This window comes from Chrysemys picta, chromosome 1 (assembly GCF_011386835.1).
Source record: "Chrysemys picta bellii isolate R12L10 chromosome 1, ASM1138683v2, whole genome shotgun sequence".
Lineage (NCBI taxonomy): Eukaryota > Metazoa > Chordata > Testudines > Emydidae > Chrysemys > Chrysemys picta.
Window position 1 is genome coordinate 88,292,343 of NC_088791.1, and position 25,628 is coordinate 88,317,970.

The 25,628-nt window shown below is 43.5% G+C and overlaps 1 protein-coding gene across 14 annotated transcripts in view; it reads right to left on the minus strand.

Moving 5' to 3' along the window:
- Positions 1-3,060: 3,060 nt before the first annotated feature.
- AGBL3 (AGBL carboxypeptidase 3) overlaps positions 3,061-25,628 on the minus strand; it is a 54,509-nt gene continuing 31,941 nt past the window's right edge. For 4 of the 14 annotated variants that reach the window (XM_065561539.1, XM_065561538.1, XM_065561534.1 and 1 more), the window contains exons 13-22: positions 22,016-22,114; positions 20,148-20,216; positions 14,723-14,776; positions 13,398-13,452; positions 12,779-12,850; positions 10,164-10,352; positions 8,995-9,043; positions 7,305-7,507; positions 5,380-5,629; positions 3,061-4,320 (exon numbers count right to left, since the gene is read on the minus strand). In XM_065561539.1, the coding sequence (XP_065417611.1) occupies positions 4,014-4,320; positions 5,380-5,629; positions 7,305-7,507; positions 8,995-9,043; positions 10,164-10,352; positions 12,779-12,850; positions 13,398-13,452; positions 14,723-14,776; positions 20,148-20,216; positions 22,016-22,114 (1,347 nt within the window). In that variant the 3' untranslated portion in view covers positions 3,061-4,013. The remainder of the gene's footprint in view (positions 4,321-5,379; positions 5,630-7,304; positions 7,508-8,994; positions 9,044-10,163; positions 10,353-12,778; positions 12,851-13,397; positions 13,453-14,722; positions 14,777-20,147; positions 20,217-22,015; positions 22,115-25,628) is intronic. The other 10 variants (XM_065561582.1, XM_024099646.3, XM_042859757.2 and 7 more) reach the window with 8 other exon arrangements.

The following is a 25,628-nucleotide window of genomic DNA, read 5'->3' on the forward strand; positions in this document are numbered from 1 at the left end:
AAGACTCAGGAAGTCACATCCTCACATTCCTTCTAAATTATATCAAAGCAATGTAATACCGGGCTGGTAAGAAGGCACCATCGCCAGATAAGCAAGAATCTCCTAAGATGTTTAAAGAAAACCTTGTTTGATGGCACTCTGGCAAGGAATCTCTAATCAACAGTTGGGGGTGTGATATCTATACTGTTTATCTCTATGGTTTCTGTCTGCTTCTTTGATTGTTTCTGTCGCATAATTAATTTTACAATATTTAAATCAACTAAGGGGTATGAATGGATAAAACATTATTTCACAATATGTTAGGATTGGTCAAAGAATTATTTTCTAACATTTCAGTAAAATGATTGGTTAAAGTATAGCTAAGTGGAACTCAAGTTTCACTAGATAAACTGAGGTCCAAGAAGGAGACCAGCTGGGAAGGAAAAAGAAAGGAAAAGGGAAAAGAATAATAGGAAGGAAAGACCTGAAAGTAGAAGAACTCACCCCCCAAGACACAGCCCAAGAGCAGAGCTGCTAAGAATACTCTGCATGACTGTGACGTGCAGCAACCAGAATCCAGATGAGACCGAACTTGCCTGGGCAATGGGGAAAGTCCACCTGTGTGATCAGGATTGGTGAGCATAGCATTGTATGCTTAGCACGTCTAGTCTGCTTGGCAATTGTTAATAAATAGAAGATAAGGATATTACTGTGTAAGGCTCTTTCACTGGTAAAAAGATCCTGGAAACGCACAGAGGAGTATGCCCGGAGCCCTAGGAATTGGGTATGGGTGGCCCGGAGCCCTAGAAACTGAGTAAGGGTAGGTGCCTTTCGCCCAGAACCCTAGGAACTGGGAAAGGGCGAGGGTGTGTAAATCATCCAGGTTATGCCTTGAGTCCTAGGAACTGAGTCAAGGTGGGCGCCCTAGTGTGCGGGTAACAGCCCCAAATCTGCCACTGCTGTTGAGGCTGCTATACCTGGAGGTAGGGTGCTTTAGGGCCAGTGAGGAATGTTTGGGGGGCAGGTCATGACCTCCTAGTAAATGTACCATCGTTTTAAACTGGTACCGGAATTTGTTATCCTGGTGAGGTATCAATACTGTTTGCAACATCTGCATGCTGGACCTAACCCACTTCATGTCTTCTCTCAACTGCAGGAAAACCTGCTGGAACTGCCAGCTGGAGAGTAGCAAGTGTGAACCTTCTGTGCAAGGGCTGTAAAGCTAGTCATGTCTGTAAGTCTTTACAGGGTCAGGCCTTAACATTTCATACACCGATCTCACTAGTCACATGCATAGAGTGAGTGTTTAGCGGTTTGAAGCTCTGTACTGAAATGAGCTATCTTGAGATGGCTACTGGCTCAGGATACAGCTGAAGCAACTAGTTACAGCATTATCCTATTTACTTGCAATATCCTGTCGTTCAGTACACAAGAGGAGGAAGTCAACTCTATTTACTTTGAATGCTGCTTGTTTCTGTGACATTCCCACGGCATAAGGAAGCTGTGTTTGTTGTGATATAAAGCCGAGTAAATATGAGAGGGGGTTCCTTTTGGGGCTCTCTATTATCTGACCCACATTTCATGTGAGCGTGGATATTTTCCACAATGGTAATAGATACACATTTCCAGGACAGGGGCGTCAGGTTTGTATAATTTTTGGTGGTGCCCAGAACGGGTCCAAGTCCCGCCCCGCCCCCCCACCTGCCTTGTAAGCCGATATATATATTTTTAAAATAATGTAAAAATGGACTGGAAACAGTAAGTGTTTAATGGTTTCCCTATATTGCACAATGTGTGTGTGTGGGGGGTGAGGGTTCTGGCTGGGGGTAGGGCTCTGGGGTGGGGATGAGGGGTTTGGGGGGGGCTAAGGGCTGGGGCAGAGGGTTGGGGTGCGGGGGGGTGAGGGCTCTGGCTGGGGGTGGGGATGAGGGGTTTGGGGTGTGGGAGGGGGCTCAGGGCTAGGGCAGAGGGTTGGGTGTGGGTGTGTGTGTATGAAGGCTCTGGCTGGGGGTGAGGGCTGCAGGATGGAGCCAGGGATCAGGAATTTGGGGTGCAGGCAGGCTGCCCCGGGGCTGGGGCCAGAGAGGACTCCCCCCAATCCTCTCCCCACCGGCAGCAGTGAGTACCAGGGGAGGATCCCCCTCTCCCATCTGACAGCACACTCACCCTGCACCACTGTCACTGCACGTGCTCCTAGGGCCCCTCTTGGGTCCAGGGAGTTACACTTCCCCGGAGCAAGAAATCCTCATTCAAAAACAAGAGCGACAAGAGTTCAGAGGGAAAACTGACAATCAAAAAACTTTTCCCCACCCTCAATTCCGGAGAGAGGGTGGGGTGGGGTCAGGGGATGCTCTGTGGGAGTCGTGTGGGGTGGCAGGCGGGGCTGGGGGAAGAGACCCAGCCCCAAACATTGGTGGAGCTGGGCCCCTGTGCCTTGAATATTGCTGGAGCATGGGAACCATAGGCCCATATAACTCACCGCCCCTGTTCCAGGATTCATCACAAACTGCATGAGTGCTCATTGAACCTCCCTGAAAAACTGCCCTGACGCCAGTTTACTCAGCTGCGTGGAAATTCTCCTTGGCTGTTTGAGGATTCCCTGTGCAGAGAGGAAATCTCTCTGGTGGTGTGTGGCTGCTGCAGCTTGTAGGCCATCCTGCGTCAGAGCTGTGGCTGCCAGAATAGGCGCTGGAGGTTGCTGACTGCTGGTGCAGATTAAAGTAGGCTGATCTAATCTGTGCCAGGGGACTGGCCTGGTGCTGAGCTGCCCAATGATCAGGAGGGTGCAAACGACACCTTTACAATCTGCTCTGGAGCTATGCTGAGCCGCGTTGGTCACAGCTCAGGATCTGTCCCACTACTTGAAGGTTTCCTACGGTGCCTATCATTAACTAAGGCAATTAGGAATTACATGGAAATCCAGACCTGGGGTTTCCAGGAAACTTCCTGTTCAGATTACTGACTGTAAGAATGTCTAATAATTTCTATTTTGTGGGGAACACTGTATATCAGTTCAAGGAATAAAACCAGAAACATGCATTGCTTCATTGTACCATATGTTGAGCTCTTCTCATAGGGTCCCATGTTTGAACAACACACCTTTATTCTAGTCACAACAAACACTAAACACACAGCGAGGTTCTGGGATACAGTGAACACAGGTATCATCTGAATACTGAGAAAAGCATCTCTGCACTTAGCACTGTTTAGCCAACTCTACTGATGTTCTCAAACCCTGAGCTAGTGTCCTTGGGACTAATCCCGGCCTATCTTGGGGAAGGAACAAATATTAAATAGGCATAAGCACAATGGATTAGATGGACAGCAACAAAGACAGCAGTTCTAGTCACATCTGGGATCCAGCACCATAGCAAGGCATGTGACAAGATGGAATTTTTTAAGGCACTTTACTTACTTTTAGCTTTTTAATTTTAGAATAAACTTCTGCTTTTTGCTTTTGCCGCACAATGGAACAACATCCTCCTTTACTTCCCCAGACTCTCTAGCATAGGCAGTCCCTGATCTGTATTCCCTATATTCCCCCAAAGGTCTTAATCTGTGACTAGCAACCTTCAGCAGTACAGAACTGGATGGAATTCCCCTAGGAGTCCATTAGCACTGTTTCTTAAAGTGGCTGCTAGGGTCTGAATTGAGTAACACAAATCCTTCCCCTTTTTACTTGTCCATTCTGGTCAGACATCACTTTAATTCTGAAGAAGTCAGATGATTCAGCTGTTTTTTTTAATGTCTGAAATTTACTGATAATTAAAAAATGAAAACATTTGAAAAGAAACTTAAATACTGTGCCTTCTTTAGCTGTCACTCAGAGGTTCCGGAAATCTAGACTCTGTCTTTCAGGACAGTGTGAGGCTAAACTTCTTAGCACTGTATACACTTCTGCTGCATTTTCAGAGCACTCCTGCCAAAGGGTTTCCCCAGGACGGGAGTCCTAATCCCTCAGGGTATCTGATGTGAAGCCACTCATTTCCCAGTGTTGATGTCCTGTCTGAATGGAGCCTGGCTGGCTGTATATTTTAGCTTGTAAGGTTTTTCACAACATTTGCATCAATTTCTAAGCCTGACAGGAAATTCACCCAGTTGTGACTGGAAGGTCTTGTAAGTAGAGTCTGTGACCCAGGCTCCAGAGTTTTTCTCTTAGCCACCGCCTTGGTCTCACTATTGCACAATAACCCTTTTGTTGATGTCTTCTTCATGGCACATAGCAAAGATGCTGGATGGAATGTTTCTCTGCTGTCATGTTGGGGCAGTAAAATCATTTTGCTTGATAATGTAGGCCTGGCCACGTTCCCTTTCATATCTGAACAAGTTGCCAGGTCTGCTCTGTATAGAAAAACAAAACATGTCAGTCAGTGCCTTACATGTATCTCAGTCCATCCTATTCAACTTGTATTATAGACATGTCTACAAAATACCATCTGGTGGCTATGTCCTCCAATTCTGTCTATCAAATCAATCGATCTATCATTCTAAGTATTTTACAAATTCTATATTGTAGTTAATAACTCTTTCTAGCAGCATACAAATATAATCAAAGGAGATTTCTTATACTATTGGCTAAATCCAATGCTGGCCACACTCAGTTGAACTGCTCAGCACTGGGTTTTGACTTAGTTTTGGGGTACAAACCATTGAGAGGTGGAGATAAAGAAGAGGTAGTGAGAGGGCAGTCCTAGCCAAATTGCATGCTGGGTAACTGAACATGTTGGGAAATTTAAATAGCTAGGGTTCAATTGGGTATGAGATATTTTTCACTTCCTGTGCTAAACTGTTGTATAGTATCATGCCTCATAAATGGTTGCAAATCAACTCAAAGGTGTCCATTGTCAATAAAATGATACCTATGTACAGATTTTGTATGATTGTAAAGTGCTATGGGATTCTCCTGGATGACAGATGATAATTATTATAATCTATATGGCTTATGACCCTCCAATTTATCTATCACAGATCAAGAGATATGCATGTCAGTCTCAAAAGGTTGAACGGCTTGGTGAATAATTCTCTCAACATGTATATCAGGGATCAAGAGTCAAGATCAGCTTGAGATGCCAAACAAAAATGAAGGCTATGTTCTTAGCTCAGTTCCTACTGGGTAGGAGTTTGCATTACAAAAAAACAATGCATATGACAGACCGCAAGTCAAGTGGAAGTTTCTACTCAGGAGAGACTCAGAAGTAAGCTCGTGCAGTGAGAACGGAGAAATCCCAGAGCGGGTGAGATCCCTCATATTTCAGTTGTCCAGCTGCGTATGGCTTAGAAATAAAGCAAGAACTTTTGCTTCTGTTAGTCCTGACACCCTCATTGTTCATGCCACAATGTACATTCAACGTATCACTGACTGGATAGGTAAGTTCAGTAACTGGACTCTTCTTCACCTACCGGTGCTGGCCAAAGGATTTTGGCTGTGGTTCACCCTCATGACACTTTTCATTGGATTGCCTGCCCTTTGCACCAGGCACTATAGGGAAAGAAAGTTGCAATGATTCTTGTGTCTGGCATGACTTGATCATCCTAACATTCGTTTCCTGGTTTGTTCTGTTTCGGCAGGACCTTGCACTTTTCAGTGGTGGCCTGTTCTTCACTTTTCTTTCTTCCCTGCTTGAACTGCTCTTTGCATTGTGATCCAGATCTGGGCCAAAAAGGAAAAAAAAGCTACACCACATCAGCCATGTGTGAATTCTTTATTAGCTAAGATGACACATGGTTTTAGTGAAATGGAAACCTACTCTGATAGTTTAGTTTAACTTACAAGAAATGGAAAGTCTGGCAGCAGGGGACCATCCAGTATGAGTCATAGAAACGTAGGGTTGGAAGGGACTCAAGAAGTCATCAAGTCCAGCCCTTGCTCTGATGCAGGACCAAGCAAACCTACACCATCCCTGACAGGTGTTTGTCCAACTTGTTCCTAAAAGCCTCCAGTGATGGGAGAAGTGATCCACAACATGCTTTACAGCCTAATATACTATAGTGCAGGGGTTCTCAACTTTCTCTCTGAGGCCCCCCTTGACATGCTATAAAAACTCCAGTGCCCAGGGGAGGGGGAGCGCCTTGGGGCAGGGGCCTTGGGCATAGACGTAGTTTGACTTCTATTGGGGGGGGGCGCAGGGGTCAGCGGGGCTGGAGCCACCTCTGCATGGTGGGGTCCAGGGAGGGAGTTTATATATTTAAATTATAACTCAAAGGTGGGGTGCTTAGCTCAAAAAATTTGAAAACAGCTTAGGATGCAGGGAGGGGGTAGCTAGGGGCTGTGTGCAGACAGAGGGTAATTGGGTCTGTGTGCACACAGGGGGTGGCTAGGGTCTGTGTGCAGGCGGGGGGGGGGTAGCTCAGGGTGCAGGAAGGGCATAGCTCAGGGTGTAGGGAGAGGGGTATTAGGGGCTGTGTGTTGGGAGGACTCCCTTGCAGTCCCTGTTCCTGGAGGGGTCTGCCAGCCATGGAGCCGGGTCTCCCCACCCGGGGGGGCTCTTACCAGCTGCCTCTGCGGGAGCAAAGGGGGCTGGGAGCTGAGGAGCAGCTTCAATCTGGGGCACGAGCAGGAGATCAGGGAACGCTGCCGCTGCCTGCTCCATGGCAACAGCCAGAGCAGCAGTTGCCCTGCACTGCCCGGCTCTGGCTTCCCGCCTCCGACCTGGTTGGGGAGGGGCGATGGGGGGTGGGGGGGGCTCAGGGAGGTGTGGAGCTGCCCCCGGGACTGCGGTGCTCTTACGCTGCACTTTGGGGTGGGGGAGCAATGCCCTCCATGTCCCCAACCCAACCCACCAAGGGCTCAGGCTTCTGCCCCACAGGGAGCATCGGGGCTCTGGGATTCAGCCCTGTGCCTCCTGGCTTCAGACCCATGGGGGCACTGGGGATCAGGGCTTCAGCTCTGTGGGGGGTGCCAGGGATCGGGGCTTCAGCCCTGAAGGGGGGTGCTGGGGATTGGGGCTTCAACCCCATCCCTCCCGGCTTCAGTCCTGGGGGGGATGCCAGGGATCAGGGCTTCAGTCCCATGCTTCACCCGGCTTCAGCCCTGTGCGGGGCGCTGCAGATTGGGCAGAGGTTAACATATAGATTCTTCTCCTGTGTCCTGGTAAATTTACTCAATGAAACCAGTTCTGACATCCTCTGGCATGTAAGTTATTGCTAAAAACCTAATGGTTGCTGTATTTTTCAGCACAATCATTGCACTTCCATCATCTATCTCATTGCTTTGTAAAATGCTCTGAGATATCTGGAATAGGGAATGCACTAAACAAAAGAAAATCCTGTTGTCTTTTGGCACCTAGAATACTTTAATTAAAAATATATAAAAAAACCTTTCGTACAGGTAACTGTCTTTTCTGTGCAGCTGGTGACCCTTCTGCCTTGGTGCTTCTCTACACTTTGAGATGTCATCTTGAAGAACGGTGAATAGAGGTTTGCTCTCTTAGGTAAGGTTGCATCTTGGGACATGCTTTCTCCTAACCCCAGTGGCAAACAATTCTTTTCAAGAATGTTCTCTTCGGCACCCTGAGTCAGTCTCTCAGAGCTGAAAGAGATGGCGTTCACACCAGTAATTAATTTATTTCCAGACTAATTTGTGACTATATATATATATATATATATATATATATATATATAAAAAAGACAATGACACAGAAAATGACACTGTTACAGCTGGAGGATCTCCTGCTGTTACATTAATGCCAAGTTAAAGTGGGGCATTTTCCCATATAGTTCAACTGTACAAAACAAACTATGGTGGCTCAATCATTTTATCTGATGGATACTGATGCAAATGACATTTGGCCACTGTACCACCATCCATCCAGGATCTTATACTGATGCCCAGCCCAGGAGTACTGGAGAGTCACCAGAGTAGCACAAGAGTAAAAAACAAGAACAATGATATTTCTTTTTTCCCTTCCTGGGAAGATAGGCTTAGTTTCTTTTTATTTTTTTTAATACAAAAGTATGAAAGATAAGGTACTATTGTGGGAAAGCTTGAACAAAGAGGTGGGTTTTGCTTTAACTCTCAATGTAGAAAATTTAGTGGTTAACCTTATTTCATAAGCCTTTTGGGGCAGGGACTAGCTTTTTGTCCTGTGTTTGTATAGCGCCTAGCACGCTGGGATTCCGGTCCATGACTGGTGCTCCTGGGTGCTACCACAATAATAACAGTAATAATAATAATAATAATCAAAGAGTTTTCAAGTCTTGGTCTGGCTCTTGTGAAGGTTCTTTCTCTGCTGCATACTGAGATTCAGACAATAAGTCTATCGTTAGCCACCCATGCAAGCCATCTTTGGCATAAAAATATTTTTTTTAAAGCATATGGTACTTTTTATAAATAAATTGGATGCTGATTGGCCAAAGCTTTATCCTCTTTCAAATGTAATAAGTAATTTTCTGCCATCCTGCAATTTGAATGGCTACCAGTAGCACTGATTCTACTTTTGAATAACATACCACCAGGCACTGCCAACCCAGGAATAGCTTACAGTGCATATTGAACAAGCAAAGGGAACTAACAGCCTATCAATATGTAGGTATTTATGTACATAATGAACACTGAGCGTCAGTGTTACTGGTATAAAAGTCCTGCACATCCAGAAGAGGATACAGCCTTCAGAATTCACTGCCAAGACAGCCCAAACCTGGAAGTGCAGATATCCATGTCTTACTTTAAGTATGTGAGTAGTCCCATTGACTAAAGTGGGGCAAATTACATGCTTAAAGTTAAGCACATGTATAAGGATTTGCAGAACTGGGGCCTAAAATGGCAAGACAAAATGACAGAAGAACAGAAAATCAGATAAATAAAAAAGATCAGTGGGGGAAAAAAAGCCACGACCACCACCAGCTCTGAAAATCATCTTCCAAAAGGGGATCATCCTTCCCCTGGTAAATGATTTTAATCTGTGTTTCAGTCTATTTCCCTCTCCACATCATAAAGAGGGACTTTGAAAAATCAAGCTGGGATCACTCTTTACCCTTCAAGAGAAATTCTGGAAGTCAAATATAATGTTCTCTTACCTGAAGCATTTTCCCACTTGCTTGATGGAGGTTGTAACAGGCAGCTTTACTATAAAAAGTGGGAAAGAAATCATCACTGTAATGAATGTGCATGTCAGATTTAGAGGAAATAGTTCATCACACAATACAATACCCTGATTTTTGTCTTTACAGTTTACTCCCACTTTTGATTGCTAACTTAAGTCATTGGGAGTTGTGGGTGCTTAGGACCTCTGAAAATCAAGCCACCTATTTAGGTGCTTAAGTACAGATTTAGTAGCCTAATTTTAGGCATGCAGCTTTGAACATTTTGGCCTTGGATCATATATCCATTATTCTGCTAGTACCTCAGCTGGATTTACCATGATATTTGAAATAGCACAACTGATCAAGTATCCTTCAGATTAAACAAAATTTAGACTATTCAAGGTTTGGTAGATGAGCAACATACTTTATAACTTCAATTAAATACGAGTAAATGCTGAGTTTATTTATTTAATTTATAATCATTTCTAATGTGCTCAATACCTTAGCATCTGAGCACCTCTAACATTAATGAATTAATTTCAGCACCCCTATGAAGCAGGGAAGTATTATTATTGTTATTTTCCAGATGGGGAAACTGAGGCATAGAGCAGTTAAGTGATTTTCCCAAGATCATACAGGACAACTGTGGCAGAGCTTGGAATTGAACCTCAATTACCTGACTCCCAGGTCTGTCTTTAACCACAAGACCCTAACCCTAACCCTATCCATTTGTTAGTATAGTTCTATCAAAATCCAGAGAAAAGTCCCCTCTACTGCACCTAGTTTCAATATGTGGGACTCAGGGTCTTTGGGTTCAATACCTGACCCTGTCACAGACTTCCTGTGCGACTTGGGGCACGTCATTTCATCTGTTTGAGCCTCCATTCTCCATCTGTAAAATTGGGACAATAATATTTCCTTTCACCCTCACTGTGAATGTCTTGCCTACTTACATTGTAAACTCTTAAAGGCAAGGACAGTGTCTCCTCCCATGTACATATAGAGCACCTAACCCACCCCTAAGCACTACTGTAATACAAATAATAATTAGATCCCAACAGTCTTGCTCTGGGGATTGTCAGCTGCCTGATTATCTCTAATGTTAATATGGCATTCAATTTTCTAGATATGTTTTACCCCTCCCAGTTTCCACTACTCCTCACCTCTTCGCTGGGCCTTTTTTTCTTTCACTTTCGGCCTATTCATCACCTTGGGAAGCTGACACCCAGAGATTGCCCCTTTCCCTGCTGTTGAACCTATATAGCACATTTGTTTGAGGATGGCAGGAGGGAGAAAAAGTCTCTGGGATATGAAATGTTTTAGAGGTTGGGACACATTGGTCCAGTCCAAGTCTAAGAAAACAATAATCAAGGTCAAAGATAAATGCATTTAGTCATGCATTTCCATTAGTTATTGCTTTAATCATTCTTCCTTTAGCTAGTGCCATTTCCAGGAAAACCTGGCAGAATATAATCTACAAATCTCTATAAAGTTGTTTATTTTTGGATATGGAATACAATAGCTGAGGACTGTGAAAGAGAAAGTGTATAACCCCTCTATAGGCTGCAGGCCAAATCTCAGAAACCTTATTCCACTAATGAATGTTCAAGTTCCTTGTTAACCTCTTCTTCTGCAGACAGGCCTTGAACAAGCAAAGCATTTAAGCCTGTGCCTAACTTGAAGTACATGAATAGTCCCACTGAAGTCAATTATTCCTGGAACTCTTGGTGCCCACAATTAGAGTCTGAGGGGTAAAAAAATACAAGGCCAGATTTTTTAAATCTGTCCCTCCAGAATACCTGGGCTGGTATATGTATTGGTACTATATCTGTGTAGATGTGAATATATATACACACCACTCTGAAGCTACTTTTACTCTAAATAAATAGTGGGTTTTCTTTTAATAGTGAAATACAATATATTTCAACAATAAAAAACTCTTCAATTGCTATTATTTAATAAAAAAGTTGGCAAGCTGGAGACCAGCAAGAAAACTTTTTGTGGAATTTTGCAAAGTCTCAGCTGTCATCTTTGATCCACTAACCCAAAGATAGGGTTACCATTCGTCCAGATTCCCCCGGACATTTTGAGCTAAAAATAGCGTCCGGGGGGAATTTGTAAATGTCCGGACTCTCCCCCCCGCCCCGCATGCAGAGTGCGCGCGGCTAACAGGGCAGCCGGCCGGATAGTGCCACTTACATGGGGCTCTGGCAGCCAGAGAGAGCCCCTCCTCCTCTCCCCTGCAGCAGAGATCACTCCCTCCCTCCCTCCCTGCATTCGCAGATCGCCTCCAGCAGTCTGGAGCTCCTCCCCCGCTCCCCAGCGTGCGGGGACGAACGGCTCAGGCCGTTCCTGAGCAAGCTCACAGAGACATTAGGCAAAGGCCAACAACAAGGGAGCCAGGGGGTCGGAGAAGGGGCAGGGAGGTTCTGGAGGGGGCAGTCAAGAGACGGGGGGGGGGGGTTTGGCAGTTCGGGGGGGGGGCTTTCTGGGGGTGGGGGTGTGGATAAGGTTTTGGGCAGTCAGGGTACAGGTAAGGGGTAGGGTGCTGAGGGGCAGTTGGGAGGGGTCTTAAGAGAGGGCAGTTGGGGACAAGGAACAGGGAGGCTTAGGTAGGGGGTGGGGTTCTGGAGGGCAGTTAGGAGCAGGGGTCCCAGGAGGGGGCAGTCAGGGGACAAGGAGCGGGGGGGGGTGTTTGGGAGTTCTGGGGGGGGCTGTCAGGTGGCAGGGGTGGGGAGAGGGATCGGAGCAGTCAGGGGACAGGGAGCAGAGGGGTTTAGCTGGGTTGGGAGTTCTGGGGAGGGGGCTGTCGGGGTGGAGAGTGGTTGGATGGGGCGTGAGAGTCCCAGGGTTCTGTCTGGGGGTGGGGGTGTGGATAAGGGTTGGGGCAGTCAGGGTACAGGTAGGGGGTGGAGTCCTGGGGGGTAGTTAGGGGCAGGGGTCCCAGGAGGGGGCAGTCAGGGGACAAGGAGCGGGGAGAGGGTTGGAGGTTCTGAGGGGGGAAGTGGGAGGGGCAGGGGCGGGGCTAGGGCAGGGCAGGAGCGGGTCTAGGGCGGGGCTCCTCCCGTCCTCTTTTTTGCTTGCTGAAATATGGTAACCCTACCAAAGAGGGAGAAGGAGGCAAAATGTAAGGAAAAGTTTAAATTATTTTTCTACTTCCCATCAAATTCTACAAGAGAAAAACCATCAAGTAGATAGCTCCCTTGCTAATGGAAGGTACAGCAGCTCTGAATTCATGTCAGGAAAAACCGAGAGGGATCCAGAGACCTATTTTTAAGCAGCATGAATGGAAAGCATGAAATCATCATTAAAACAAATTGTTACAGTATGACATTATTATTATCCCTCAGTATTGTAACATGGGTTTGTTTTTTTAAACAAATAGCCTTCACAACATACAAGATCTTTACTTATAAAAAAGGGAAAGCTACTGTCTAAAATGTATCCCTATGAGTTACCAATAAATCCTGACCATGAACCAACTCCATAGGGTCTGTCAGGAGTTTTGTTAAACCCTCCACAGAATTCCTGCATTTTAGGTGCTCAAATGCACACATTCTCCTTACTTATTTATTATTTATTATTATTAATAATAATGTAATTGTTATTATTACAGAAGGCCAAACTTGATATGCTCCCTATGAGTGATGAGGCCACTTATGTCAGAAAGGCAACTTCCAGTATCCTCAGTACAACTATAGGCAGAAAAAATATGTTATCACATATTTATACTTAATTGATACACAATATAGATACACACACGCACACTGTTACTCACCCAATTCCTGTTCAGGAAAATAAGGACTGAGATACTGTTCTGTGTAATTTGCTTGCACAGCTGGTACAGCTTCTGGAAAAGATTTTAAAGATGGCATTTAAGAGAAAGCAAGCTTCAGGTTTTCCATCTGCATAACATTTCACCATGGTTGCTTAACCAGGTCAGAAATGGGCCAGAGGTCAGAGGTGAGCAAAGTTGTATTTTGAGCTTTGCAACATTTTGCAAATGAAATGTTATGACATTTTGTAAAGGCAAAAATATTGATTGTGTGTCTGTGGAGAATCTTTCTGGAATAAATAATTATTAAAGGCATAAATAAATAAATAAATAATGTCCAAGTAAAAACAAAAATTAACAGTAGGGTGGGGCGAGGTGGGAGCAGGGAAGCCTCATACTTGTAATTGTATTCTTCTACTTTTCCTCATAGCCTAACTTATAGGTTCCCAACTCCACGATAAGCTAGTGGGGCGTGTGATGTCTTTCTGCCCAGTTGTAGGCCCATGAAGCAGCAGTCTAATGCTATGTCCTACAAATCCCATCAATTATCAGTGCTAAAAGACAATATATGGATTACAGGGGCTTCGTACCCCTCTTCCCTTCCCCCAAAAGTGAGGCTTACCTTTCACCATGGGATCAATTTCCTTAAGTATTTTATGTAATGCCATGCTGCTAGTCTGTAAGAGAGGACAGAGACATAGATGTATGTTATTATTATTATTAGTCTACTCTAAATGAAACTGTGTGAGAGACAGAAAGAGAAAATGGCATTGTCCTGCTGCTCAATGGTTTGTTGAGGGAGTGCAAATTGGTTCAATGATTTCCCCAGAAGGTGAAAACTTGGGTAGAAGTTGGGTGGTTTGTTCAAGTGGGAGAGGGGTAATTGGTTGAGGCTGAGTGGTTTCAGGAAGGCTGAACTGTCTGGTTGGATTGCTGTTGGGATGGGCAGAATAGACTGACCATGGGAGTGAAGCAGGATGTAGAGGTACTGGGGACATGCAGACTGATGGAAAACACTGGATCACATGATAGACCTTGTTCCTGGAATTCTTAATTTGGGGATGGTAGTGCAAACTGAGAAAAAAAATCAAGCAGGAAGACTCATGCAATATTAATTTTATTTACAAAGAGATTCAGTTTTATGTTTCTTCATCATTTTTAGTGGCAAAGCTAATACATGAAATAATTTTACAAATATGATTTTGGGGATGACTGGGTCTCTTTACCAGGTTCATGAACTAATAAAGCAAATGAATCAATGGTAGTAGAGACATGGATTTATCATCTTTTATTTATGTTCTGCTCAACTATATCTCTGGCACTGCACAACAGTGAGAAGCACCACAGCGAGATTCTTTAAGATGAAACTCACTATCCCGATCGAGAGTCTTTTAAAAAGATTTTGGGCCAAACACTCAGCTGGTGTAAAATACCATTGCTCTACTGAAGTCAATGGAGTTATGCTGGTTTATGCTAGTGGAGAATCTGGCCCTTTGTGCACATCACTTCATTTGTAGAACTAGTGTAGCATTTAATAAGTGGCAGTGCTTACTACAGCAGGCTGCATATCACTGTACTTTCTGAATACAATATTTAGTGTTCCTGGGCCATCTGAGGGACCCTGACAAGGCTTCCTTTAGGTGGTGGCGTGAGTGGCAGTGAGGTTTGCTTTTTTTTTTTTTGTACTTTCTTGATTCCTCAGGATTTAGCAGCCTGCCTGACAAGTGCTGTCTGCTGTGTCAACCAGAATCTTTCCTACTGGCCTCTTCAAGCTGGGTTGTGTAATATCATGTATGAGGGGTACTCAGGGTAAAAAAACAAACAAACAAACAAAAGCTAACCACTATATTAGGGATGGATGCAGATTGATCCTTCTGGGCAGCATGATTTATAATAGGAACTATAACCGCCTAGATAACAAGATTCTTTCTGCTCAAATACAAGTACCTGGACTTTGGTGACATCATTGCTTCTGGAATTAAAGGGGAGATAGACTGAAACCTTTGAAAAGAGAAATGTATGAATCATATGACAGAATGACACCATCGGCACCACAAAGAAGGAAACCAATAACCTACTTCATGCTACTATTGTTCGGAGAGCTCTCTGTAGACTAAAGCAATAAAATAATTCCAAACATCTTTTACAATTTTACTTATCGTACACAATGAGAGTCAATAAAGGGAAAATATCAAACAGGCTTTTATTTATCTGCACAAGAAAAAGCATCATGTTTGAAAATAGTTTCTAAACACAATCTAAAACACGGTTTCTCTAAACCAATTCTGAACAGTTTGGACGAGATTTTTTTTTTTTTTAAATAGGAACCTAAAGTTAGGCATCTAAATAACTGGCCTGAATTTTAATACTCAAAGGTGCACATTGACCTGTATGGTTGCTGCTGGCACTCAACACTTTTGAAAAACTGGCCACTTTATGTAGGTGTTTACACAGGGATTTAAGAGCACAACTTAAAGTTCTTATTTTTTGAAAATCTTGGCTTTAGAGCTAGATTTTCAGTGATCAGGACCCACAATAAGAGTCTCATTTTCAAAAGAACTCAGCTCCTACAAAATAAAGAATTCAGCACCCAACATACTGAATTCTTTTGAAAATCTGACCTCAATTGTGGAACCAGATTTTAAAAAATCTGGTTCTATGGGGCTAGAGTTGATGGGCTCCTAGTTGTATCAAGAGGAGGCCAAAGTGGGATGGGGAGAAAAACACAAATATGAGATACCATTTTGAACTTCAATATCAGACATAGGCCCTGAACTTGTAAGAGATTCTATGCTGATGATCCTCTGTGCCGGCGCAGATCTCCACTGACCACCAACAGAACAGTATAAGTAAAATGGCAGACATTGAGAGCACTCTGATGTTGTTGCACAACAAAGCTTATTCTAATAACAAAAGATCCAAGACTCTCTTTCCTGCTTTAGAACTTCATTCCCATGTTCCCTGCACACACTGTGCAACTCCATCAGTTTTACTTTCTGAGTAAGATGTATCTGGGAAAAAACAGGAAGATACACCATGCATCCTTTAAATCAACAGACAGGATGGAAGCTGCACTATGGCTAGAAATGGGAAGTCTGAGACAACAGTTGATCAATACCAAAAATGTATTAAGTTCTAGATATACAGTGCATTATTAATTACTATTTTTTGTATTCTGAAAGAGCCCACAGTATACTAGGTGCTGCTCCCCCCCACAGAAAGACACAATACTTCCCCTGAAGCTTTAGGGCTTCCAATCTAATGCTCCAGTCCTGCAAACACTAATGCACATGTGTAACTTTACAATGGGACTTGTGAGACAGGATAAGTTGAAACAGAATCATCAGTTATACATTTCTAATTACTAAATAAATAATAATAAAAACACTTGCCCGTCCTGAGGCCACTATATTTACAACAAAGACCTGAGTCCTTCCGTGAATCCCCTTTAAACTTGGCTAGGTTAACAGCACACTCATATGATTGCTACATAGCTGTTCTTGGCCAACAGCATTTGGGTTATGCAACAATTTATGGGAACTGCCTTTTGGCCTCCCTACCAACTGTGTGTCTGACTGTGGTGCGTTTGTGTGTTCTAGACATGAGTGATAGTATTGTTTCTTTCCTGTTAGCAGGCAGTGTACCTGAAAGAGCAGGATTCTTGTAAATTTCAATTTACTGCCTGCACATAAGAAGGTTTATTTCAGGGGTCAGCAACCTTTCAGAAGTGGTGTGCCAAGTCTTCATTTATTCACTCTAATTTAATATTTCGCATGCCAGTAATACAGTTGAACGTTGTTAGAAGGTCTCTCTCTATAAGTCTATATTAAATAACTAAACTATTACAAGATTGCAATCTTATATAACTAAACTAAAGTAAATAAGGTTTTTAAAATGTTTAAGAAGCTTCATTTAAAATTAAATTAAAATGCAGATCTTATCAATTTAGTGTGATCCTTGCCCTTGGTTTCCTTGCTGAGTTTTCCAGTGTCTGGCACGTATTTGGATACTTTAAGCTGCACGCAGGCTTCTGAGTGATCAGTTGTTAACTGGCTCTGAGAGGGACAGAGGACAGATTTTATGTGTGAAAATACCTGTTCACACAGGTATGTGAATCCAAATGCTGAAAGAACTGCAAACCCAATTTTCTTCAAACAGTTAAATTTCACTGGCAGGGACATCCAGCAGGTCAGAATAGAGGACTCATGGTCTCTCTCAGTAGTTTCAAGTGCAGTCCGCAGATCTCCAATCTTTGATGCCCACAATTCCGAGCTTTTTAACTGAATGAGCTGCATTTTGAAATCTCCAACACCCATCCACTGAAAAACAGACAAATCCAAGTCGCTTTCATTGAAGTTTTCAGGTTTAATTAGAAAGAAAGCATTCGGCCAAATTGCTGGAAATCTTGAAATCTGTCAGAAAATTCTGATTCCAGTTCTTGCATGTACATTCCAATCTCATCGACACTGACAGTGCAATGTGTCGATAGCTCTTTTATGTGTTGGAAGTAGCGGAAAGTCGAAGTTTGAATATCCTGAGAAAAAATTGCTAGTTTTACAACAAATGTCTTCCAGGCTTCATAAAGATCCAGACCCGTTTGCCCTGCACCCTGGAGACAGAGGTTGAGTTCATTTAGGTGAGCGGTGATGTCAGTTAGAAACATGAGCTTACACAGCCATTTGTCATCATCCAGTTCGGGGTAGTTTTGTCCCTTTTCTGACAAAAAGGCCTTGATTGCATCAAAACAGTTTACAAAGTGCACCAAAACCTTGCCATGACTTAGCCACCGAATGTTGCAGTGAAGTGGAATGTCGTTATAAGCACTGTCCATCTCTTCTAGCAGTGCTTGAAACTGTCTGTGAGTCAAAGCAGATCGAGCAACAAGGAAATTCACAATTCGCACCACTGTATTCATCACATTATTAAGCTCTAAATTAGAAATCATAGCACACAGGTTTTCTTGATGGATGATACAGTGAAATTTGACTGTTGGGCAGCCAATTTGATCTTCAAGTAACTTTACAAATCCCTTCTGTTTTCCGACCAGGGTAGGAGCACCATCTGTTGTCACACAAAATATTTTCTGATGTCAATTCCTCATTCTTCAAAATGGCTTACAAAACTTTCTGCTATATCTTCCCCCTTTGTTGTGCCATGCAGGGGTTTTAGGCAACAAAGTTCCTCTTGGATTTCATCGGAAGCAAAATATCTTACAACAATTGCCGAACGTGGAATGTCGTTTATATCCACGCTGTCATCAACTGCAATGCTAAACACTGCTGTGTCTCTTAATGCAGACATCTGCTTTTCATTAATGTTTTGTGCCATTTCGCTTATGTGTCTCTCAACTGTTCTGGCAGAGACAGGCAGTTCTTTTATTCTAAATAAGTTCGTATCTTTATTTGGCAAATCATTGAACAAAACCTCCGAACTGCTGAAAAAACTTCTTTTATATATTTCCCATCTGTAAACAGTTTTCTGTTTTTTGCAATGCACTGTGTAACTTCCTTCTGTAGCTTGATTTTTACTTACACTTAAACATTTAAAAACACTGCTTTGCTTCTCATATCCTGCTACTGCCTTTTCGAATGATTCAGTCTTGTCTGCTTCATCAAGAAAGGTTTTCTTGTGCTTCGTTTCAAAATGTCGTCGAACACTTGATTTGTGACAAACAACACTTTCACAACAGAAAGCATAAACAGCACAGTCCTTCTTTTGAATAAATCCAAATGTGTCTGTCCAAGAAGGCTGAAATGAATGGACATCTAACTTTGCCTTCTTGGGAGCTGACATTTTGTCAAATGTACCCCTCAACTCACAGTGGGGAAAAAAATTGTGCTGTTCCACGTGGCGATATAAGCAGCAAATCAGGACTTAAAAATATCCCAGTGGCTCTGAAACAATTTTTAAGGTGGGGGTACTGAGCTGCGCCCTCTCTTGCCCCCGTCTGCACCCCTCATTGCCTCAGGCTGGGGCCAGTGGGCCACAGCTGGGGGCGGTTGCAGAGCGCCGGGCCGAGGACAGGACAGAGCCCCAGGCCGGCGGCCAGGACCCCAGGCTGGCAGCAGAGCCCCCTGGACCAGTGGCCGGGACTGGCAGCAGGCCAAGCGGGGCCGGCAGACAGAACCCCGGCTGGCAGGGGGCCGGTAGCTGGTACCCCAGGCCGGCAGCAGGCTGAGCGGGGCTGACAACCGGGACCCAGACTTGCAGGGGGCCAGTACCCCAGGCCAGTAGTAGAGCCCCCCGGACTGGTGGCTGGGACCCAGGGCCGGCGGCCGGCACCCCGGCTGGTCGGGGGCTGGCAGACAGAACCCCAGGCTGGCAGCAGAGCCCCGAGGCCGGCGGCCGGGACCCGGGCAGTGTGAGTGCCACTGAAAATCATCTTGCGTGATGCCTATGGCACGCTTGCCATAGGTTGCCGATCCCTGGTTTATTTTATGATCACTCAGCAGTGGTCTTGTCATTGATATGCCAGAAGTCCAATTCTATTTCATTTCAACCTAATGGTAAACTTCCCATGGACTTTAAGGGGAACATGATTGGGCATGTGTATTTGTCTATAGTGTACTAAAGTATTAATTTAAACATGCTATTTGTTATAAGAGAATCAGATTTTATATCCAACAATGCTGACAGTGTGCTTTTGACACAATTAAACACAAGAGATGCTAGCTTGGTCAGTTAATAAACGCTAAGTACCATGTTACTTCCTTTGAAAGGTAGGAAGGTATGTGAATTGGCATCACATATCATGAATAGTGCAAATATTTTGATATTCAGAATTCTGGGCTGAAATGATTTCCAATATTATTTAGAACCATCCATGCCTTTTTCTCTAGAACCCGAATAACCCTCTTCTTTCCCTCCTCTTTACAGGCCCCAAAATGTTTGATAGGATTGATGGAGAAATGTGAGAAGAGTGTAACATTTTAAAGGACTGACAGAAATCCCCATAGGAAGGAAATCATGGAGAGAAAGTTTTTAAAGAAGTAGAGGGAGAGTAGTAGGTGGCTTCTGAGGTCAGAGGGGATCTGGTCAAATCCCCAACCCCTATGCATGTCCCTACAGAAAGGGCGAGGCTATCAAATAACATGCTAGTGGAGACTGAATTTTAGCATCTTTGGCCTCTCTCAGATTCTTGGATATTGATATCTTCCTTTCACTGGAAACCTGTGACCTAAGATAAATACATTTTACAGTAAAAAGAAGTGATCTTTTTCAGATTAATTATTGTTGTTTTATCACAACAGTGTGTCCAAACTCACTCCTTCTGAATTATGCTGCTCATATGTTATTCTCTGGTCAGATAAAGAACAACTTCCTAAGCTGAAAGAAGGTACCTCCATAGTTTAGAGTATTGAAAAGCCCTCACATTTTTGCTTCCAGTTCCTCTGTTCTTAGTGATGCTGTGAAAATTCTCTTCCAACGTTTTGGCTTTTCTCTAAATGGAAAACAATAAATAATCATCTTAACACATAAGGGAAAATACTGCAGCTCAGGAAAAGGGTGCTACAGAATACTAGGGTTCCAATGTTAAAAGCATGAGATGTGGGCAAACACCTGAAGATCAGTGCTTTCCTCTTACCGTTCTAGTCACAAAACAGTTATGAATCCTGGACACAAACATACCTCGAACTGGTAGCAGGCCCCACTCTTCCTCATCTCTGCATACCTGTCTTGTAACTGTTGGGATCGAGGGTGGGGGGTGGTCTTGGTGGCACTGTTGCCACTCTTTTGTAATTCCATAACATTAATATAGGGGTTCCGGTAGAGGGAGCTATGTATATGTAGCACAGAGCACAACCCAGATTGTGAGGCATCTGCTTATCAATCCATTTAAACCAGTGTTCCCCAAATTTTTTACCTCACATTCCCCCTTACCCCTGTCTGCACCTCCACCCCCCTGGAGCCAAACAGCTCTGGGAGGAGAGGACACAGACAGGAGTAAGGAGGCCGAGACTGGGATGATAGCTGGGGATGGGGGCAGGAGCAGAGCAAAGGCCGGGGGCTGAGGCCAGCCAACAGGTCCCAGGGCCGGTAGCCACAGCTGGCAGCCGGAGCCCCGGGCATGGGGCTGGCAGCTGGGTCGCGAGCCAGGAGTGGAGCTGGGTGGTGCTCCCTCCTTGCCCCCTGTGAGGGCTGGCCCAGGCCCCAGCTGTACTCCCCCCCGAATGTTCCTCCACACCCCTTTAGGGGAGAGTGCCCAATAGATTGGGGACCTCTCTGATCTAAACCATTAATAAAACCCCCAACACTACAGTATACATACACCCCAAAAAGGCATATCATGGAGAAAGCTGTTAACTTATTACTATTTTTTCTTTAAAATTTGTGAGCTATTTTAGTTTTCTAGACTTGGTCAGGCAAAATGTGGGTGAGGACTGCATGCAAACTTCCCCCCAGGGCAGCTGGACAATGTACTTAAATAGTGACCCAGGATATCCCTGGCAATTCAAGTCCTAACCCTCTTCTGACAGCTTTAACAAATGATACAAAATTCTGTGGCCATTCTTCAAGGCCACAAGAGAGGATGTTGATAAGACCACTAATCTTGTCTCTTAAATTAGTAATTGAACCCAGATCCTCAGAGGAGGAAGAGTATTACACAACATACTGCATCAGCAAGTGCTCAAATGGTAGTAATTTTTTCCCCAGAAATGGTGATTTACTATGCTTTACAGATCTGGCAAAAGTTATTAATCTTCCCCAAGTAACAGCTTACACAACAGTTTACTGTTTCTTGCTACTATCATACTTATGGTAGAAATGATAATCCACACAATGTACAATGTGCACAACACATTTTTAGTCTCTTTCCACATCTCAGCAAAGATTTAATAGCAAATGGAATGGTGAAAGGTCATATGAATAGGATTTCATTATTTTGACCTATATACTACACTATATGTGTTAGCAGAATGTGAGGTGAGGTCAGAAGTAATTGGAACTGAAATTCACCAAATAAAGGCCTGATTCTGTGACGTGCTGAGCATCCTCAACACCCATTGACATCACCTTTCACAGGTGATACTCTGTATCTTGCAGTATCTGTATTGCAACATCCTTACTTTTTTATTGGTTGCTTGCTTACTGGCTAATTTGCAAAGTAGTAATTCACAATGCAGTCATTAGTGCAAAATGTTAAGGTTCTAGTGATCCTCCTAATTCTGTTGGATGGATAAATGCTACTACAATTCACTGTCTAGCATGTATATAACCCCTGAAATAATCATGCCCTACCACTTGCTCTTGTGTATGTTTTGTATGGTTCTTTTCCAGTGTTTCTAGATAGGAATTCCTCTCTTTCTTTGTTTTCATGCACTTCTTCTTGGATTTTACCTAACAACAAACCAGAATTTATATGGATGAGAAACAGCAGCACCTTACATTTCTATGAAGTTCCACTGTCTTGGGTAACTCGGGTCCGGATAAAAACAGAGTCATATCCCCCCAATGTCTATTATTTTCATTGAAAATTTCCTCTATTGCCTGAAATCACAGTTATCCAAAATGATTTAGTGTCCCCCATGACATTTGGATAACCAAAGTCATACTGTAGTGCTTTGCATCCTGAGCTCTCGGGTAAACCACAAATGTGTGTGTCCTGGAACGAACTTTTGTGGGCGTCTATATTAGGGGTGGGCAAACTTTTTGGCCCGTGGGCCACATCTGGGTGGGGAAATTGCATTCAAGGCCATGAATGTAGGGCTGGGGCAGAGGGTTGGGGTGCGGAAGGGAATGCGCGGTGTGGGAGGGGGTGTGGTGTGCAGGAAGGGGCTCAGGGCAAGGGGTTGGGGCACAGGGGCTGCAGGGACGTGATGCCAGCAGCTTCCGTGAGCAGTGTGGGGCCATGACAGGCAGGGATCCTGCCTTACCCTTACGGCACCACGGGGGTGGCAATCCCGTGGGCTAGATCCAAAGCCCTGATGGGCCAGATCCGGCCCGTGGCCCGTAGTTTGCCCTTGGTCTATATTAACACTTGTAAAGGTGTTATCTAACTGCCAAATCACTTGAATCAGTTAACTCAGGTTACAACAGGACAAGAAAAATACTCAGTGGCTTTTATAGTCAGCACAGGAGTAATGCTGATGGAATCAAAGTCAGCCCTCCTTGACTAGAACCATGGTCTTTTCTGGGTGGAATCAAGGAGGGGAATATATAAAGATACATCATTGTACTTTGCTATCATGGGATCATATAATTGAGTTTGAGCTTTACTGGTTTTTTTCTTTTTTAATTCAGGGGCGGGATTTTTGGTAAAAAAGTTCAGGTTTCGGGGAAGATTTTTCACACTGCTATCAGCTGGCTACTCCCCACAGCCCACCGGTCTTGGGTCACTCATTAGGATAAACGTGCACAATGCTAACCTGATGGTTGGAGGTGGGGCAGAGGGAATGCAGAGTTTCAAAGTGTCAGGAAAAATCCAGTTTATTTTTGTATAAATCAGTATTTGCTGGTAAGTCTAGAATCTGTTTTAAATTTTTAGTCAGCTGGTTTTAACAGGTAAATATTAATTCTTCACATCCACAACTGGAAAATTTTGACCTAAATATTTGGACATCTGGATTTATAATTCATAAGTGGATAACTCTTAGACTGAGGTTAAAGATGGCAATTCTTTGAGGAGGCCTGCAGGGCACAGAAATGCCAAATAAACTCCCACATAGAAAGATGTGGTGGATCAAACTCTGATAAGAAATAAATCTGATTGAATCAGAGTTAAAATAGTCATGGTAATTACACAACACTAATGGTGTAATTTATAGTACACAGCATACATTGCTTGGTTTCTTTTGCATGGAGCAAAGAGGGGTGGAAAAGCTTTAGTTTTAACCAAACATCATCAAAACGACCCAAAAGTTAGAGTCATCCAAATGAATTCATAGAATCAATCAGCCCAGTCATCCAGATGTGCATTTGTTTTTAAAGGATTTTAGGGGCAGGCCACTTTTGGTATATAGGTTTCAGTTTTTTAGCTTTCCTTTTACTATTTGTATTATGTTAAAACAAACAGCTATAATAAATGGAAACTGTCAGGGTTCCATCCCCACTCTGAACTCTGGGTACAGATGTGGGGACCCACATGAAAGACCCCCTAAGCTTATTTCTACCAGCTTAGGTTAAAAACTTCCCCAAGGCACAAATCCTTTCCTTGTCCTTGAATGGGTACTGCTGGCACCACCAAGTGAGTTAGAAAAAGATTCAGGAAAAGGACCACTTGGAGTTCCTGTTTCCCTAAAATATCCCCCCAAGTCCCTTCACCCCCATTCCTGGGGAGGCTTGAGAATAATATACCAACCAAATAGGTAACCAAAGTGAGCAGAGACCAGACCCTTGGGTTTTTAGGACACTAAAAACCAATTCGATTCTTAAAAAAACAGAACTTAATTATAAAGAAAAAAGTAAAAGAAGCACCTCTGTAAAATCAGGATGGAAAGTAATTTTACAGGGTAATAAGATTCAAAACACAGAGGATTCCCCTCTAGGCAAAACTTTAAAGTTACAAAAAAACAGGAATAAACCTCCCTCTTAGCATAGGGACACTTCACAAGCTAAAACAAAAATATAATCTAACGTATTTTCTTCCTATTACTTACAATTTGTAATCTTAGATGCCCTGATTCCTTGCTGACCAGGAGAGAACACACAGAGAGAGACAAAACAAAAACCTTTTCCCACAGATTTGAAAGTATCTTCTCCCCTTATTGGTCCTTTTGGTCAAGTGCCAACCAGGTTATTTGAGCTTCTTAACCCTTTACAGGTAAAGGAGGGATTTTATGCTACCCTTAGCTGTATGTTCATGACAGAAACTATTAGTGTTAACTGAAAATTACTATAATGAAAGTAACTCCCCCACAAAAGACTTAAAGGTATAAAACAGTTTTGCCCAGTAGAAGGGGATTGAACATCTGAAGTACTGAACACTAATCCTTCATGCCAAGGGCATAAACCCCAATTCAAAAGAATGGTTAGGTATGTACTTAAATCCATCTCTACTCAGCAAAGCAATTCAGTTAAATATGCACTTAAGTCCCATTGCCTTCAATGCAAAGTGCTTTGTTGAACTGGCACTATAATTGCAAATGCTGCCCTCCAAAATAGCTACTATTGAGGGTAGGAACACCACTGTGTTAAAATCACTTAGTGCTAGAATCATGACTGGTGCATGTGTTCTGGAAGGAAGTGCATCATCTGAACATTGTGAGACATGAGAACTTAGCATTAGGGAATGATGACTGACACATCAGCACATATGTAGGCACCATGAATTCTCATGCTGAATGCTGGTGGCATAGAATCATAGAAATGTAGGACTGGAAGGAACCTCGATAGTCCCCTGCACTAAGGCAGAACTAAGTACTATCAAGACCATCCTTGACAGGTGTTTGTCTAACCTGTTCTGAGACAATGACACAGATTCCACAGCCTCTTGAGGTAATTTGTTTCAGTGCTTAACTATCCTTACAGTTAGAAAGCTTTTCCTAATGTCTCAGATAAATCTTCCTTGCTGCAATTTAAGCCCATTGCTTCTTGTGCTGTCCTCAGTGTTTAAGCTGAACAATTTATTACCCTCCTCTTTATAACAACCTTTTGTGTACTTAAAGACTATTACCACATCCACCCTCAATCTTCTCTTCTCCAGACTAAACAAACCCAATTTTTTCAATCTTTCCTTGTAGGTCATGTTTTCTAGATCTTTAATCATTTTTGTTGCTCTTCTCTGGACTTTCTCCAATCTGTCCACATCTTTCCCAAAGCGTGGTGCCCAGAACTGGGCACAGTACTCCAGTTGAGGCCTTATCTGTGCTGAGTAGAGTGAGTGGAAGAATTAATTCTCATGTCTTTCTTACAA